Genomic DNA, 16,677 nt, shown 5'->3' with positions numbered 1-16,677 from the left:
AAATGCAGTATTAATTATCCACTCTAAAACACGCTTGATTGAGTGGCTCATGATGCAAAGTCCCTCATGCCAAGCGTTGCTGCATCTGCCACTTTCAGCGTTTTTCCATTTGCAACCCGTGTAGCCCTGCTCATAAAAATACAGGCACCTGAAAATCCACAGCAACTGAAAACCTAAATGATAACTGTCTTCTTGCAGTTCTCATTAATCTCACTGTCAACAAAACTTTGAAGACAAAGCCCCTCTGTCTGCTCTTGGTGTTTTTACAAGCCTGGTGCTGGTGAGCTGGGGATGGATGGTGAGAGAGTGCCGCTGCCCAGGCCCGGTGAGGAGGTGTGGAGCAGCCCCAGGACCCAGGAGGGAACTGTCCTCGCTGCAAGGGAGCACGCCTGCAGGGCAGGGTGTCTTTCCACCTCCCCGGATGGATGCAGAAGGTTCCCAGCAGTGGCCAGGCTGCTCCTTGCGGTCAAGTGGTCCTGCTGAGGGCACAGTGCCCGGTTTCTGCAGACTCCTCCCCTGCAGTTGGCGATGCCCACTGCTGCGGCGACCCTGCCCTGCTGCCACCCTCTCTGGCTCATGGATAAGGTGCTTCTCCACAGCCTTGTGGCTGGAAGTCGGGAGAAATGAGGGTTTGTATGGGCTGTTGCCAAGCTCCCAAGTCACAGTGAAATCCCCCAACTTCAGCAGGTGGCATGGTGTGGGCTTACAGCACGTGCGCTGCTGATGGTCCTAAAGCCAGGCCCTGCCCAGGTGAGTTGGTGCCGATCTGTGCTGGGCAAGCAAGGTGAAGGCTTCAGGGACAGCTGAGAAGTGGCCCAGTTTTGGATGACGTTTGCAGTGCTGGGGGGAGTGCTTTGTTTTTCTTCCTGAGAAAGAGGAGAGAGAAAGATAAATGGTGGCAAAAAATCAGTGTCTTTGAACTTGGTGTAGCATTGGGACAAAGGAAAGATCAGGGTATGTGTGTGAGCAGCAGAAATAGCGTGCATGTTGATGCATGCACTGCAACAGAGCGGGCTCTGTCAGCAGAGAAGGGCCTGGGGTCAGCGCGTGCCTGCTGCAGGTGCTGGGGATGAGCCGCGGCCGCTGAGCGGGGCGCAGGGAGAAGCACAGCTGCGGTCCTTTACAGAGCACGGGGACACTTCAAAACACCACATCTAGGCAGCCTCTCAAAACATTTGTCAAAGTGCCTGTTTTTTCCCCTCAATTCATCGCGTGAGGCAGTATTAAGTACCAAGCAAGGAAAAACCCTACATTAAACAAACAGTTATATGGGAAAATGGTGCCAATCCATTAGCTTTTGTCAGGTCTTCCTTATTTCTATTTTTATTTGTCACTGCTAATGGATTTAGTTCAACCTACTCCCTCCCACCCGTCTCTGCTGGCTGTTAACCCCTTCCCCTGGAAATCCTCTCCCTGGCTTATTTCATCATTAATGCTCTGGCAGACATGAAATGACCCTCAAACCTTTAGCACGGATATAAGTGTTGGATAATTTTTTGAGTATCTGTCGGGTGAAGGGTTGTGTTTTAAAATTGTCCTAGGTTTTCACATAGTGTCTAACTATTTATTTGTAAGAAAAGACGGTTTGTGTTGTCTCCAGCCGTACAAGCCATGAGGAGTATCGGGTGGCCGGTGGGTGTTTAAACCAGTGCCCCGCTGACATGAAAGCAGCGCATCCCGCTAAAACAGCTACCGGTCTGCAGTCTCGGGGTGTGTTTTTTTTCTTCTCTTCTGCTGTTGACTTTATAGGTGACCTTGATCACTTAACTTCTTTTTTATTCTTTTGTTTCTGTGTCTCCTCAATTTTCCTTTCAACAGAGTAGGGCTAATTACGCTTTCCGTGTATACACGGAAATTCTATAGGCTGAAACAGCATTATTAATGCTACCTGCTACCTGATCCCCCTCAAGTGTGCCGTGTGACGGCCCTTCACGCTGACAGGCTTGTCTGCTGGGCTCTCCTGACTTCCCAGCCCAGTCTCCCCGCGCCTGTTTGATCTCAGGCTTTGTTCCTCCCTAACGGTGTCACAGGCTTTCTTCTTCGATGCCCGCGCTTTGCCGGGCCGGGGGAGGCTTTGGGAAGGCCTGGGGTTGCTAGGCGCTGCCGTGGAGCGGCACAGACCGTGCGTGAGGGAGGCATTGTTCAGGGGCGGCTAACAACGGCGCTTCTTCGTTTGCTTGCGAGATTTCCATATGTCTGTGTAGTAGCTTTATAGGGTGGTTTGCATATAAACCCAGCGAGGCGGTGGTGAGGCGGAGTATGACTGCCAGAGTTGGGTGGCACCACACAACAACACCCGTAAGCCTGCTGGAGCAGTCGCTTTGCTGGGAGAGCAGTGGGAAGGTGGTGTGGTGTAGCAGATCCGCTGCGGCCTGCGGGCAGTTGTTGGTGGCAGCGTGGCTGTACCAGCAGGGACATGGGTGCCTGCAGGCTGGAGGAGCCATGGAGGGGCTTCAGGAGGAGCACTGGCTCTGCTACACCTGTGTTGTCATCTACCAGAGGGTCACCGTGGTGGAAATAACGAGAGAATCGGTCTACAGCCCAGTGTTTTAGTGCCCCCATGGGATCCAGAGCCTGGACTCTGGGGACATGCCTTGGCTTCGTAGTGTTTGGTGTGGACTTGCTGGGTGTGCAGGTCACACACCAGAGGACATTTCTGACATCTGTATACTCATGAATGGGAGCGCTGAGCTAAAAATCTGATTGAAAGCCCATAAATGCTTTAATTTGTATAAAACTTGAACTGTCCTCTTGCAGCCGTTGCACTGAGGTGTTCCTGCAGCTCCTGTCCTCCGGTTGTGGCAGGAGGTAAGGCCACGGGATCTGCCCCTGTGGCCCTGCTTCTGGGGCACCCTTCTGGGTTTCCTGGGGGGGACAGCCTCTGCGGGCTCTCCTGAAAGGAGCAGGGCCCATCTCCCAAGTCCCACTGTGTGCTGGGAGAGAGGAAACTTTTAATATGCCCTGAGCTGGTGAGACTCACACTCCTCCAGCACTGGAAGAACGCTGGCTTTCTGTGCTGCTGTCCTTTTCCACAGTGCTCTCCTGCCTTGCAGGATCCTGTCTGTGGAACAGGTATTTTTTGTTTAACTGGGGAATTCCACAGTCTCACTTTTTTTCCAGCTGCTACTTCACAGCTCTCCTCTGGCCTTCTTACTCCTGTAGCATTGTTTAATTGCTTACTTGGCTGCATGTTTGTTTTGGGGGTTTTGCTTTACTTTATTTCAAGGCTAAGTGGCCCTTTGTCACTATAATCATGCTTCTCATTGAAGTGAAGATGCTTGTGGAGATAGACCCACCCACCTCTCCTGTCTGAAAGAGATTGCCCATGTTGTGGACAGGACACCAGAGATGGAGATGTTTCTCCACAGGGGGAAGAAGCAGGCCACCTTCCTAAAGGCAGGCCAGGAATTTAACAACTGATTGCCACGTTGGTGTCTCTGGTAGTTCACTGAGCACATAAGCTAAAATATCAAGAGATGAGCATGCAAGCAGAGGCTTGGACTTCAGCTATTTGAACTAATGGATATTTTTACTTGGAGCAAAATAAGACCTGAAAAGCCCCAACCTTTTGTTTTCTTGAGAACAGCTGGTGATTTCTCCATCTAACTGGTTTACTCAGAGTTGAACACTGTGCTTCAGCAAACCTTCCCGTCAAACATTTAGTTTCACATATTAAATGAGCACGTATTTATGGTCATGTAACTAATCAAAGCTCTTTTTCAGCTTTGTGTTTGATCCAAGCTGTGGTGGTGTGTTTAGTGGAAAAGAGTTGAAAACATGCAGGAGAACTGGGTGTGAGGGTTTTGTCATGTTGCATGCAGATACGACTTGAGTTTTCTCTGCGTTGTGTCAAACTGTCTTATAACAATGCCAAACTTTCCTCCGAAGGGCAAGGGAAGTTTCTAACTCCTCTGAGTTTGTAGGTTTGGGGGATTTTGTGTGAGGTTTTATGAAAATTAAATGCTTACCATGCAGTTGTTACTGTCATTAAAATTGCTGCTAAGGTCTGTAGTGGAGTTTTCTAAAGCTGGCCATATAGAGTTTCACTAGTCTGTGCTAGAAATGCTTGAAAAGAATGAAGAAAATTTACCCTTAGACTGCATGAATAGTTATTTGTAATTTTATGTGAGATTACAGTAGATCTAAGGAATGTGTTTTATAATAATAGCAATCATTGGCAGTGGCTTTGTTTTTCTTTCTTTAGGAATTCCTTAGCAGTTGTGTTTCTTTCTTTCTTTATTCTTCCCCCCCCCCCCCCTTTTTTTTTCTAAAAACTAGCTGACCTCAGATGATTCTAATGCTCTGTCTGTGTCTTTCTGCGAATTACTTCATTTGTTCAACAGTGAAGTAACCGGAGAACTCACCAACCTCATCTGCAAGGTACAGAGCTGATAAAGAGCATAAAGGTTTACTACTATTTGTGACCACTAATAAAAACTATTTAAAGAACTATGGTAGGTGACCAGAGCAAGCAAAATTAAGTCTGCCCTGATAATTTTAAATACTGATGAGTAAAGAATAACCAACAGAGTTTTAAAAAGACCAGCAGACTAACTTCAGCATCTTAAAGCTAAATCTTCCCAAGCATTTTCCAGGTCAGTGGTTTAGATTTTTATTTTTTTTTAATGTAGTATTTTTTCCCCAATCTCAGCATTAGTATGCTGCTGCTACCTCGTGTAAATGAAATAGCTACAATCCTGAGCTGGTCCCACACCAGCAGGGCTGCTCTTGGTGCAGAAGAGGGTGGCACGAGGTGAGGGACGGGCAGGAGGCAGAGGGGAGCAAAGCACTGCTCGGCAGTGCTCAGTCCAGGTGGGTAGCACAGGGCTGGCCTGTGGGTAGTGTTGGAGGTTGCACAAGTTCTCTGGGAGTGCTGAGAAGCCTGAGGTACACCGATGGTCGCTGTAGGCTTCAATTCCCTAGTTGGGCTGAACTCTGTAGTGTGAGCTGCTTATTCCCCATTGTGTCTGCAGCTACATTTGCAAAGCTTCAAGAGCAGCGGTGCATTTCGTGAAGGATCTGTGATTACATTGTACTGCAGGATGGTTTTTAACTCACTTGGCAAGCGTCTCTGCTTAGTGCAAAAAAAAAGTTGTTTAAACAAGTCTTTCTCTGCTGAGGTGCGTTTTGGAGTGATTATTTGGTTTCTCTGTGCTTTTTGGAGCTAAAGGTGTCACGAGGTGCTGCTCCCAAAGAACTTTACTTCCCTTCCTCCTGTCATTACATCTCTTCACAAAAATCCCTCACTTTCCTTATGAAATAGATTGTTTTCATAAGGTGAGAAGAGGGGCATTTGTGTTTCCTGGTGTTAGCTTGCTTTCCTCAGGATCTCACCAGAAAGCTGGTTTAGGTAAGGTTTCCAGAACTGCTGTGTGTTTTGGGTGGTGAGTACACCTGCCTGCTCTTGCCAGGGGCTCCAGAGTCCTCGAGGTCTCCATCCTACCTGTTTTGGGAGCTTGCACAGGCCCTCGCAGCCTGATTGCTTGGGACGTTCTCTCCTCAGACCCGCACGGCCTGGCTTTTCATGCTGCGGTGCGGGTGGCTCCTGGGATGTGAAAAGGTGTACAGCATTCCCGTGGGTGAACATGTTGGCAAATCTGTGTGAAGATTTGCTTTGAGTTGGCTATTGCAAGGTAACTGGGCATGATGAGAAAGGGCTAAATATTTCTTTAGAGTAAGAACCTTTGATAGCCAATAATCTCTCTACTATTATTTGCAGAGAGGTCATTTGCTGTAACAATAGTAGGTTTCATCCCTGCTGAGAACAAACCATTACATGGGTAATGGGGACTGCTGACACCAAAAGGTTCCTCCTCATTGCTAGAAAGAGTCATTAGTGTTGTTCACAGGTCCTGTGTTAATGACTGCACCGACTTAAGCTGACCTAGCCGGGGAGCGATGTGTCACAGTGGTGTGATTTCAAGATGTGAGAATTTGGGACTGCAGTTGCTAGCTGGACATTTCCTTTTTCGAGTAACAGGAATTTTCTGTTTTCTTTGCTTGCTTTTAATAGTTCCTGAAGTGCCCCAGTAATCAGTGCGGAATAATTCTCAAGGATGGTATATGTGCACGCTGCTTCAGTTTGGGTAACGGCCACATTCCTAATTCATGTTGTTGATAATTTTAGTTTAGGAGAGTCTTAACTCCGGGCATTCATCCCTTTCTGTTTTGGCAGGTCTGCTCAGTGGGGAGTTGTTGGCGTAGTTTTATTTATTTGTCTGAAGCAGCAGGCTCCACAACTTGAAGGAGTCAACTGCCCAGCTCATCCTCTTCCTCCCCTGTACGCCTACTCCCTGTTATGCCTGGTTTCCCATTTCCAGCCAGATTTCTGCTTTCATAGGCGTGTGGAAGAAGTGCTGGGCACACACAGGAGGTGAGGGAGGACAGTGCAGCAAGGCACGTCTGCCCCTGGGGTACCCGGGCATGGGCGGCCCTCCCGGGGTGTTGCTCCACGAAATGGGTGACCTGGAGTTGCTGCTGCCTGCTTTCAGCGCAGTTCTGTGCTGGCTCTGAGCGACTGCGGGGCTGGAGCTGTGGAAGGTGCAGCAGCAATTTGCCCAAGTCTCTCTGAGCCTGTGTGCTTTGTGGCTCCTGTGTCTACTCTCTTCCCAATGCCGTATTTTGGGCAGACTGTGTGGCGGTGAAAAGATCCACCCTGGAAACAAGCTGCGTTCCTAACAAATTTCAAGTCAGTGCTAAAATAACCAGGGAATGAAATTCCTCAAATAAGCATTTGCCAGAATTTTTATATAGACAGGGTATGTATTTTTCCCAGCCGTCGGTGTTGGAAGGAGCTCAACACACAATTTTTTTACTGAGCTTTGGGCAGACAGTAAGTAACATGTAGGGCCAGGCAGTCACTGGTGAGGTATATGGAAGCAGATTCTTTATACTGAGTAATTTTAATGTGCCTAATGCTGTTATTCCTAACCATAACAATTGTAAGCAGCATTTTTTTTTTTTTTTTTTAAATTTCAAGCATCTTTTTCCACTATTAAAAGATGGCAGAACATTTTTGTTTGTTTGGATTCTACTAGGTTGTGTAAATAGGATTTTAAAACTTCTGTGTGCAGTCCATTCTGGAAATGGAAACTGGGGCAAAAGAAATTGGACAGCAAATATCTTAAAACCTTTTTCATGGTTGCGCACCAGCGTTAATTGCTGAGGGAAATCAGCTTTGTGTACTTGAGATATCAGAAAGAACAAATGAATTGAAAAGTTGGAATGTAGCACACAATGTCCAGATACAGCCTGCGTGTGTATTAGATGGCAGAAAAAAGGTGTAACAATATCTTAGTGATAGCAGAAAGCATAATCAGGAAGCTTTTTAAAGAAAAAACAGTCGTAAATTTTTATGGGGTAACTTCAACACGTTGGTTTCTCTCCCTGTTAGTACCTTTGAAATAGCTTGCCTGGGGTTATAGTCTGCTCTTGGAGAAGGTGAAGGGGACTCGTTGTAATACTCTGTCTTTTTTTTTTAATAACCTCAAACGCCAATACAGAAACAGCCAAGACTGAATGGCAGGAGTGAGAGAGATCAGTGCTCAGGCCGGGGAGGAGGAGGAGGCATTGTCGGGAAGTCAGAAAGCACTCCAGTGCCAAGATTATCAGGGGCTGTTATCCACTCCTCAGTCACTTGTTGCCTGGGAGACAAATGTAATCCAAGGATTTTTTTTTTCCTTTCTTGCTGGTTTTTGATTGGAGACACTATTGACTTTTGGTTTGGAGGAGGTAGTGAAGCAGCACGCCAAGTGTCATAAGATGGAAATTAATCACTAACCGATTGGTCTGAGTTCCAAAGATTTCCTTTCCTGTGATTGCTCTGCATATGGGAAGACTAATGACACATCTAAACAGTTAACGAAGCTCTTCACACCTCTGACTGTCAGGAAGGATTCTTAACGGATGACACTTCAGTTTTCTTTTTATTTCTGCTCTGTTGTGTGGTTGTGTGATTGTGGGAAAACAAAGGTAAATATCTTTATATATTAAAAAAAAAAAAAAAAAAAAAGGAACTTTGCGTGGTTGGAGAGCTTTGCCTTAAATTATGTTTGTTATTGCTGCTTAAATTATAAGTCAGCTTCCTTGCAGTGAAAATACAGCAAATCTGCCTTCCCAGCCTTTCTTTTAACAAGGAGTCTAACTCTTCTCAGTATCTTTTGTGTGAGAGTTTTTTTTTCCAGCGAGATTATTTTTGGCTTTCAGGAGAGTATCTGCAAGTGAAACAAATGTAGTTTAACAGCTATGCAAGGTTTTGAAGTTAGTCTTCAGTAGTGACTTCTTCTTGTAAGCCCCTCAATTTGTACTAGCTCTGAGGGCTTTAGGGGTTGATCTCTTGCAGGTTGGATGAAAACTCTGTCTTGCATGTAAAAGAAAAAACCCTGAAGTTTGGAAGCAGTATGTTGTGTTCCAGCAAGAACAAGTAAGATGCATAGTGTTTAAGTGCAGCATTTTTAAACCTTGTCGCATGTTGTCAAGAGTAAGGAATCCAGCAAAGGTTTTCTCCTGAAGAATGCTCCTAGCTTTGCATGTTGCTTGCTTAAAAGGAAATTTGTGGTGTTCTTGCTCTGACTCTTGGATGGAGTGTGGAAGTGGAATTTGAGAGGTTTGGATTCTATTTTTGACTCTGTCCTTTGCCTGAAAAGTCACTTACTAGGCCTATCATGTGAAGGCTCTGGCTTATTGTCCCATATTTGAAAGCTAAACCTAACAGCCTCCTTGGTGCAAACTGGTTTGGGATGTACGGCACGGCTTCCCCCGGTGACACCGGCAGCAGGCGTTGGGTCATCTGCTGTAGCGCCGTGCCTGGAGGAGAGCCAGGGGCCTGGCTGCCTCCCTCGAGCCCCTTGGGCCTTGTGGCCGTGCAGGGGCCCAGCCTCAGCCCAGGAGCTGGCAGCTGTGTCCCCCGAGGCTGCTCGGCAGCCTTCTGGTTCACAAGTGGCCCTGTGGGCTGGGAGGGATGTCGTGGTCCCACAGGAGTGCCGTGCAGAAGACGGCTCCCCGTCCTCCCCCCAACCGATGGGCTCGTGTCTGAGGAGAAGCGGTCCTGTCTGCTGCAGGTCCTGCCAGCTCCTCTCCTTTTCTTTCCACCGAGTCTCAGGTGGTGCTGCCGGCTTGCTGGGTGCTCCCACACTGCAGTCCAGTGATGTTAGGGAAGCCTTTTTCCTATTTTTCTGTTTTCTTGGGGGAGTCTTCAGCGCAAGTTAGCGGTCTGTGAGCTCGGAAGGAGCTCTGCAAGCACTTAGTGTCTTGCACGTGCATCCTAAAGCTGCCGTAAGGCAGAGGAGCACTTAGGAGCTGGTGGGGCTCCACAGAGACGACAAGTTTCTGAAAGAAACCTAGTGTCTGGCTTTGTTCTTCCATGTGGCTTTAGGAAGCAGTCTCCCCCTCAGCCTGACTCTGCCCCTGTGCGTTTGCTGTGTGACCACGAGGGCCCTGCTCCGCTGCTGAGGATGGGAGTTCGGAGAAGGGGCGGCCAGAGGTGGTAGCACCGCCTCCCCGCCGCTTCCAGAAAGCCTCAGCGTTTACCAAAAAGCTGGTCCTAATGCCTTGAAAGCCTGCCAGTGCAGCTCAGTCGATAATGAGGACTGGTGCAGGCCGAGGCTGCTCTTGGGTCACTCTGCGTGTCACTCTGCGTGCTTTCTTAGTGGGGCCGAGGGAGGGCTGTACTTCTGCTTGCTGGGGACCTCGCGCAGAACAGTTCCAAGTGTCTTCATCCTGAGACAAGAACCGAAATCGTGCTGCTCGTAACCACAGAATAATGCTGAATTTGAGCCTAGTTTTCCCATTACAGATGGACTGCTTGAGCTGCTGTGTGTGTCCAGAAAGGGTAACTGTTGTTTTAACCGATCACAATTTCACAACACCCTGAAATGGTTTAAACTCTGATTTTACTGTGGTTTTTTGGTTCGTGTTGTTGTTTTTCTTTTTTCCCCTTAGGGGAGAAAAAATGATTAATTTTCTCTTGTAGTATAATAGCACTGATGTCATGTGGTTGAGGGACTAAATCCTTTTATTTTTAAAACAGTTGCTAGGGTGTTTAACCCCCTCCTTTTTAGCCCTGTTTCTTGTTAGTGTAACAGCAAAAGGAAAAGAAAAGCACTTTCAAAAACAACCTAGTTTTCTTCAGAGTTTCCATTGAGCAGTAACTGTAGCTTCTTATTTTTCCAGTGTGGGGTGATGGGGAGGTTGCCAGATATTAAATTGTATTAACTAGTATCGAGAGAAGGGGGGAAAAGAGCAACTGAATGTTCATTCTTACTTTTTTTTCCCCAAAAGTGTGATTTAAATCATACAGTTGCAGTACGTTATTAATGGAGCAATAATCTCTGGCAAGCAAGCTGTGTTCACTTCTGTCAGACAAAAAACCCAAACTCACTGCTTTTCCTGACAAATACTGCTAAATAAATAAGGCTATGCCATTAGATCAAATATTTGATTTTTTTTTAATTCTTTTTTCTTTGCAGAGTATTGGAAAGGGGTCCTTGTGGTGTATAGACCCAGAATATAGACAAAATCTTATTCAGGCTTTGAAAAAGACACCCTATCACCCATATTCGCATGTGTTCAATACACCTCCCACATCTCCTCAGGCATATCAAAGGTAAGCACTAGATGCATTTTACAACTCTAAATGTTTTCCTCCAGCGTTACGTATGAACCTTGGTTGAGCCGTGAAGCGTGGTGAGGCCGGGCAGCCTGGAGCCAGCCGTGCGCGGGGCCGGGACGTCAGGACGCCGTGCCTTGGTGGCGGCCCTGCTCCGCCTGAGCCACGCGATACGGCGAATGGAGGGCTCACCCGTTCTCACTAGGGGACAGCAGGGTACCCATGCTCAGAGGACATGGGATTGTTTTCCCCAGGGCGTGCTGCATTGCACCCGCGCAGCCCCCAGGTGGGTGAGCATCAGCCCCTGCCTTCCTCGCTTCACCGACATCGGCGTGGGGCGGTGGCCATCCGTGTGCTCCGCATTTGTTTTCACGCGGGCCGGTGCTTGCGCCTAACCTTAGCGAAAGAAGAGGAGAACCTGCGACCGCCAAGCAGAGACGCAGGCGCTGGGTTTGGACACAGCTGCTCGCTGCCCGCCGCTGACGTGGAGCTTGCTCGCTTCGCTTATCCCAAAGGCTGGGTCGGAAACGCCGGCTGCCTGCAGCCAACCCTACAAAACCACCCGGCCGGCGGCATCACCGTGACCGAGCCATGCCCGTGGCAGCTCTCGCTGCCCTATGGATTTTGGTGCTTTTTTGGGGCAGGGGGCGGATTTTTCCGGAGCGGATCCCGCGCCTAGCACTGTGCCCGGTGATGCTGGCGCGGGAGCGGCGGCCGCCTGCCCCGGGTGCCGGATTGGCCTGACGGCCTCCATAGCAACGGGCGTTGCCATGGCACCGCGTAGCGCGGCACGGCGGCACGGCACGGCACGGCGGCACAGGGCCTGCGCTGCCTGGCGCTGGGACAGCCCGCTGGGGCGCAGCCGCGCCGTTGCCGTGGCGACGGGGAATCCTGCATAGCAACCGCAGCCGGCCCGCAACTTCTGGGGGAATCGGCATCCCGCACCCGGCTCTGTCCTCCGCCTGGGGCAGGAGGGTTGTGGCGTTTGTGTGTTTATGTGTATTTTCATATTTTGTTACCCCTCCCCATGTTAAGAAATGAGCTGCTGACTTATGGCGAGCCAGCGCTGGGAGGTGGCAGGAGCACAGGGCTCCCATAAGCCGCGCAGCATCCGCGGTACGGCCTCGCTGCATCCTGCCTTTCATGTGGGGCTTTAGAGAAATATGTTCCGTAGTGCCACCGTTCCGTGGGATTTTTTCACTTTTACACCCCCCCCTGCTCCCAGCCATCCCTCTGCTACTGCGCCTTGCAGAAGGACAGAGGAGTGATTTGAGTGATGGCATTACAACGTAATTCGTGTGTTTGAACGAGGTTTGCTTCCAGAGCCTCATTTTATTGTCTCTGTTGCATTTTAAAGAGTATTTTAATTATGCCCATATAGATTTATGCAGAGACTCTTGTATCAAGTGAAAGTGTAAAGCACATCTGACACACAACTGGCGGGATTTTGATCCCTTCTAATCCCCACGAGCAAAACATTCTGGCAAACACGCGCAGCCGTGAGCAGGAGCCCCAGTGTTTGATGCCTGAAGCAGGTATTCGCTCAGCGGCGTGTCTTGGCCAGAACCGGTGGTGCTGCTGGCAGCTGTCACCTGCAGGGGCTTGTGATGGCTTTTCCAGGTCAGCCTTCACCGATGTCCAGATGTAGCTGGGCAAATGGCAGAGCCGTCCTCTGAGCGAGGGGTGGGAGGCTGCCACCAAAACACCCTCAAGCAAGTCCCCAGACTGAAAGGGAAACTTGCCTTCCCTGGAAAGAGGGAGGTGGCAGAGCTGCTGCTACAGTGCTCGCACAGTAGCATCAAGTCTTCTGATAATGGCTGCATCATAAAACAAAGAGTTTGCAGGGCTGCAGGAGTAAACAGCTCACAAATAGATGCCCAAAGGAGGCTGGGCTTTGCATGAAAATATTGTGGTCTTGCTCTTATTTTTAGCTGAATGTCTTTCAGCACTTCCACTGTCAAATAAAACTTAATCTTTCTGTGGTCTTCTAAAATATTTATTTAGTCACCTGCTACGGACTGACAGAACATCAGCATAAGGCTTATCTAGGCCATCAGTGACTGTTGAATTAATTTCATTATGCACTGGCAGTTACATGGCAAAGTCATTTTTTGGATATATTTCTGATACATTTGCAAGTAGTTGAACATTCCCTGTGCGTTTGGAAAAACATTAATCCCATATGTATGTGATTGCTTTCTCATGTGTACAAAGACTTCGGTAGCGGGTAGAAAAATGTAAATCCGCTCTGCCATCGTCATATCTCCCGAGCAATACATTGTCATAGTAACAAATTCCAAGGGAAATTCTTCTGATGGTGGAGATGATATGTTTAGAAAAAATCCTTGGATGGCAGAGTTTTGTCGCTGTCCATCAGCCTTATATAACTGAAGCCCACAACTAAGAGAAACTGTGTCGCCTGATATTAATGAAATATGTCTGGAACAAGATAATTCACCAATATTAGAACGCCTGTAGGAACTGGGTTAATCAGAGGAATTGTAAGGTTTATAAGGATCAGTTGCGGCAATTCCACAGGGGCAAATTGACCTATTGCTTGTCTTTATCAGATGTTTTGGAAGAATAAGGGTACACAAATGGATCACATGTTCAGTTTAGTATCTGCGTAAGCAGCTTAGGGGTGAATTGAGCATGGAGCGGAGGAATGTATTGTAAAAATATCCCAAGCAAGATGATCACTGAACGTACAAATGCTCCTTTTCTGAGCAGAGTTAATTCCAGCAGATAATTTAGCTTTACAACTCCAACAGAACATGCTGCACAAACATAACTGGGAAGACTTTTTATGAAGGAGTTTTATAATGTGAACCCACACGTTTAGATGACTGACTCAGTATTATACTAGTATTATTTTAGATTAGATATCTGACTCAAACCAGGAAGTTTGGATTACATTGGGATCCATGTATACAAGACCGTAGTTTTGGGGGAAAAACAAGTTGCAGTGGTTGTACACAAGAAGGAACTTCAGACTACTGTTGTCTGAATTGGTACAGCTTCTTTGAACATAAAGATTATCTGTAAGCTTTAAGAGGAAGTATATAGTAATGCAAATTACTTAATTTTAATTGGGTTGGATACGTGCTCTTAAAAACAACACTCACGCCAAACAAAGAAACCTTTTTTTCTAATTCTTCTGATGGAGGCATATGTCATGTCATTTATGATGAATTTCAAGGGTTAACTAACACTGATACACTGTGTGATAAAGAAAGAACTCCTGGGTGTGGAAAAATGAGTCCTTTAGTCCAAGGGCTACGTGTGTTTCTTTTTAAATATTTACAGTTGTGTTGGCAATAGCAACCTTGAAACATATTTATAGACACAAACTTTGTTAAGTAACTATGTAAGTCAGTGCACTGATATTTTATCTGCATGCTTTACCTTCAGTTTTCTGACTCTAACTGAACTATAGGTGTGATTTTTCTCTTCTGGTAGTGCTTTGAGGAGATCTTGAAATGGATTTTTCTTTTCTCTGAGTGTGTCATATCACTATAGTTCTCAATTATTTTCATCAGGAGAAGGAGAAATGCTATCAAGAAATGCAATGTAAAATAACAGAAATTAGTAGTTTCACAGATGGATAAGAATTTTTTAGAGATCTGGGTGACCTGGGAATCTTGGCTAGACCACTTTATAGACTATATGATGTGTAGAGTGTTGTTTTTTTTTCTGCTTTTCATTTTTCCAATGTATTTTGCTAATTATAGTTTGCTAAACCAGTGGTGAGCATTGGCACATCTGGGCTAAGCTGCCGTGAAACTGATGAAATTGCAAATTGACCTGAAATAGAAACTGAAGAGTGGTGTCTTTCTTGCATTGCCCCAGCCCACCTGTTCAGAAAGGCTGCATCTGGTCCCTGGTTTGTTTGCAACTCTCCTGTAGGAGCAGGTTGGGTGAGTGTGGTTGATGCGTTGTGTGTTAATGGGGCTGTTGGGTTCCCAGCTCAGCAGCTGGGGAAGTCCAGGCTCAACAAGTCACAGAGCCACCTTTTCAGCTACTGCCTTCTGTGTAAAGTCCCTTTTCAGAGCATATTTCATTTAAATGGCACTGCTGCTTGCCCTGGTCTTCCTTTTCCCTTCCTTTCTTGGAAGTGCATGACGTAGGAGCGGGTATGTTAGTGACCAAATATTTTATGAAACTTTACTAGTGGGGAATTTGAGGAGTGGCTTCTGTTTTATTGAATTTAATGTCTCTTATCACTATTGCCTTCCGTGCAGCTGCTGGCTTTCTAGAAGTGCTATGAGCTCCTTAAATTTTAATCACTTCTCTCTCCAGTGTCATGTCCTTCAATATCTGTTTCTGCCAAAAATGTTTTTCTTTCTTTCTGCCCTTAATTCATACCATTTCAGCCAGTGACCTGTCCCAAGTGTAGGCGTTTTACAAGGACTAAATTATGAAGAAGCCCACTGCAAAGCAGCACTTTTCGTGCATTTTGGCAAAAGCTCTGAACCGGGCTCAGGAGGGCGGCCCTCCTGAGGGGCCTCCCGCGGCCGCCATTTTGGTGGCGGCCCATCTCCATGGAAACGCGTGTTTGGGACACGCTGCATTTCTTTGTGCTGCTGTAAAAGGAATGGCGCGTGTTACAGGTTTTCTTGTGAGGTAACCAGGTTAAGATAACCACGCTCCCTTATATGTCTCTTCCTGGGCTGAATGAGGCACACCAAGGTTGTGGGTACACGGGTTTGCTTCATGCGTGGCTTCCCTGGTAGCACTGGGTGCACATGGTGGCCCCTGCTCACTGTTCAGATGGGTAGCACAGGAGGGGGGTCTTTGTGATCGTGAGCCCATTTGACTTCAAAAATGTATTAGTAAGATGCAAAAGTTGGTGAATATTGGGTATCAAGCTTCTATGATTTTTGTCACGGCAAGCCGGGTGGTGAACAGTGAGCATGGTGGCTGGGGGACGCTAATGTTGCTTGTTCATTTTGCATTTGAACTAAAAAAAAATCACATTTTCCTGTTTTGAGACTGAAAACATGCAGTCCTGCTATTCTAAATCCCAGCTTTCTGCTTCCATTTCCCTGGTTTAAAGCCTCCTGCCGCACTTGGAGGAGGCAGAGCGGTGGCCCTGGTCGGTGCCCAAGTTGCTCCCCAGGCAGCAGCGTGTGCGCAGTGCTGGAGGCCACAGCTCTCGTTGGGGCACCCAAGGCACTGCTACAGAAAATAATAATAATAATAATAATAATAGTAAAAGACTTGAGCAATCACTGTATGCATAGTCAGCATACAGCCTGCTAAGGATGGGAAACTTTGAAGCGGTTGCACAAATGCTAAATGAACAACTGTTCTGTTTTCCTTGTGATACCCATCTCCCAGCTTCTATTTGTTGGCCGCTGTTAGCAAGCTTTGTGTTCAGTATTTGTTGAACACCCAACATGTGATGGGTCGGATTCAGTGCTACTCTGTTACAGCGTGCACCCATATTTATGTCTCATTTAGGGGGCCCTTAAAAGTGCCTCTGGTTTTGCTCCAGTTACTCTTTGAGGGAGAAGGTTCTTCAGACATTTTCACCTCAGGTTTGGGCCTGTCCTACAGTGCAAATAGCAGGACTGAACCCATGCTGGCACAGTCAGGGGACAGTTCAATCATTAACTCTCTGCACAGGGTAGTTTGTCACCTTGCTGTGGAAATAGTTTCCCCTCAGCACAAGGACTGCTATTGTAGATTGGCCACTTCTAAAACTACTGGATTTGGAACAACTCATTAAGTTTTTTTTCGCTGGTTTTGGCTTCACTGCTTCCTCCCTAAAACTGTCACAACCTTCAGACTTTCACTGTTGCCTGTTGAAACTAAACCTGCATCAAAGTGACCATGTTGAAGGTTATTGTTCTGGACAGTGTATAAGCATTGTATGCTTTATGTGTTGAGATCTGAAATGATCTTTTCTGGTCATTTGGTAAAGCTGGTGAAATAAACTTTTTGAGTTCTTAGAAACACTGAGTACTTAGAAACACTGAAAGACAGTGTGGGGAATCTCCCTGACAAAATGGACTTAGAGAAGAAATTAATTGGTTGTCTTTTGCAGTATAGAAGCACAGCTTTAATTC

At 47.0% G+C, this 16,677-nt stretch overlaps 1 protein-coding gene across 7 annotated transcripts in view; it reads left to right on the top strand.

Annotated features, from left to right (window-relative positions):
• Window positions 1-16,677, top strand: part of FOXN3 (forkhead box N3) — a 203,315-nt gene that overhangs the window by 87,982 nt on the left and 98,656 nt on the right. For all 7 annotated transcript variants that reach the window (XM_035328595.1, XM_035328593.1, XM_035328598.1 and 4 more), the window contains exon 3: window positions 10,467-10,603. In XM_035328595.1, the coding sequence (XP_035184486.1) occupies window positions 10,467-10,603 (137 nt within the window). The remainder of the gene's footprint in view (window positions 1-10,466; window positions 10,604-16,677) is intronic.

The sequence above is a fragment of the Oxyura jamaicensis genome, chromosome 5, assembly GCF_011077185.1.
Source record: "Oxyura jamaicensis isolate SHBP4307 breed ruddy duck chromosome 5, BPBGC_Ojam_1.0, whole genome shotgun sequence".
Classification (NCBI taxonomy): domain Eukaryota; kingdom Metazoa; phylum Chordata; class Aves; order Anseriformes; family Anatidae; genus Oxyura; species Oxyura jamaicensis.
The sequence above is the reverse complement of the archived record's forward strand: the minus strand, read 5'-3'. Positions and strand labels throughout refer to the sequence as shown.